Raw genomic sequence first — 2076 nt, forward strand, 5'->3', positions numbered from 1 at the left:
CCACAGTCAGGAGAGACTTGTGAATGAAACTAGAGAGTGCCAAAGCTTGCGTCTTGAGCTAGAGAAGCTCAGTAAGTATTCAATTACATCTTTATAATATTTGTGGAGTGTTGAAATCTTCAGACACTCCTTTGGAAACATTTACTTACTGTATATGAAGTACTGATTAAGGGTCATTGTTTTTGCTTATAGTGACATTCTATTTTTCATTCGGTGGTAAAGATTTCCTAAGAACACAGGTCTTAATGGTTAGGAGGCCTGGGTTCTAATTCTGAGTGCTGTTAAAAGCTCTTTTGCCATATATAAATTTAACTGTGCCACTGTTCATAAAATGGCTGGAACCACATATCCATCCACTTATGCAGTTATACTGACCAGATATATGTTTGAAAGCATTATGCACAGACAAGGTAAAGAGAGTGACTTAATTTTTGTTATCGAAAAAGTAAAACCTAGTAGTTTATTATACTTATATTTTAAATCTCTTTGTTATAATTTTTATAAATATTTATGAATCAGGATACTTTCTACTTAAGGCCTAGTTTCTATGGAAGATGAGTAATTTCCTTCTTCATTAGTTTTCTTACATCATTGAGTCCTAGAAGGTACACAAGATTTTATTAAGGTCCTGACATTTCTTAGGAGGATGATGTGTATTATATGCTTTGTTGACAGTAGAAGAAAGCACATGTCAAAAAAGACCTCTACAGAGTAGAGGCATAATATTCGTTATTAGATATAGCTAGATTTTAATTTGATTGGGAACTCAGAAAGCTAATAAGAAGAGTGGTCAATACTTCAACCCTCTTTCTTAACCAGGTTCATGCCCATTGGCTGTTTGTTTGGGTCATAACTTCAGCTAATTTTGGCACACCTCATCTTTAAAACGTGATATACATATGATGGTATGGTATGCATACATAATGAGGACATAAATATTTGTAGAGTAGCTAGATCCAGTTCATCATCTATATGTAGTTTTGCCTTGGTATAATAAAAAGCTCTATAGAGTAGTGATGCTAAAGAATTTCAGAAAATGACTGATTACAGCTGCTTGTATGAGAGCTAGAAAAAGGAGAGGGAGGGGAAGATGAGGGTAAACCTAAAAAGACATCTGAAGTATACAATTAGATTTGTATTTTTCATTTTATTCTGGATCTATAAGTTTGGAAAACAGTAACAGCAAAATAGAAAATTTAGACTAATTTAGCAGGTTTTTTGCATTTAATAAGTCAATTGTTTAAATAGAATTTAAGACTGGAAGTAGTAGTAATGTATTTGCTTATTAAATTGCTGACGCATGATACAGATGAGTTTTAATGGAAGAAAGCTTCAAAAACTACACTCTTTTCTAATCTGCATGTGTTTAGAAGAGCACTGAATAAGGGGATAGCCCACTATAAGTGGACATTGTGTGACCACATAATTCAGTAAAAAAACAAAAGCATACTTTTTTCCTTCCATATTATAGATTTATCTTTAGAGCGATAAATAAGCTGAATTACAATTACGGTATACATTGTCATGATTTACTCTATGTATATTTTACGTAGCTTAAGTATTATTATTTACTCTCTTGATTTTTTTAACTCAATTTTCTTATTTGTAAATAAAATTCATTGAGGTTTTTTTATGATTTAATTGGAAGGTGTCTTAGAAAAATAAGGAAATTGATAATTACATATGCTTTTTTCTATGAAGGTTGGCTAGAAAGACCACAAATAACGATTTCGGAGAAAGGATAGCATATTTAAAATTTTGGTCTAGAAATAAAGTAAATTTGGGATGTATTTATGAATTTGGAATGTGATTTACAACTCAGCCTTTGTGATACTCAGTTTCTTAATTTTAAAATGTATATAGGTGGCAGTTTGATAAAAACTGGCATTGCAAGTTTTAAGCTTATGTGTGTGTGGTCATAAAATTTATTTTATCCAGGCAGTCAACTAAAGGCAGTAACTGAGAAAAACAAAGAACTTGAATTTGCTCAGGATCGCAGTATTTCCATTCAGGTAAATGTTATTTCTATGAATAAAGCTAATTGTAAACATAATACTTGAGGATATTTTCTATTCT

The 2076-nt window shown here is 31.5% G+C and overlaps 1 protein-coding gene across 1 annotated transcript in view; it reads left to right on the plus strand.

Moving 5' to 3' along the window:
• TPR (translocated promoter region, nuclear basket protein) overlaps window positions 1–2076 on the plus strand; it is a 60740-nt gene that overhangs the window by 2297 nt on the left and 56367 nt on the right. The window contains exon 3 of the mRNA XM_023533190.1: window positions 1939–2012. Within this exon, the coding sequence (XP_023388958.1) occupies window positions 1939–2012 (74 nt within the window). The remainder of the gene's footprint in view (window positions 1–1938; window positions 2013–2076) is intronic.

The sequence above is a fragment of the Pteropus vampyrus genome, unplaced genomic scaffold (assembly GCF_000151845.1).
Source record: "Pteropus vampyrus isolate Shadow unplaced genomic scaffold, Pvam_2.0 Scaffold98, whole genome shotgun sequence".
Taxonomy (NCBI): domain Eukaryota; kingdom Metazoa; phylum Chordata; class Mammalia; order Chiroptera; family Pteropodidae; genus Pteropus; species Pteropus vampyrus.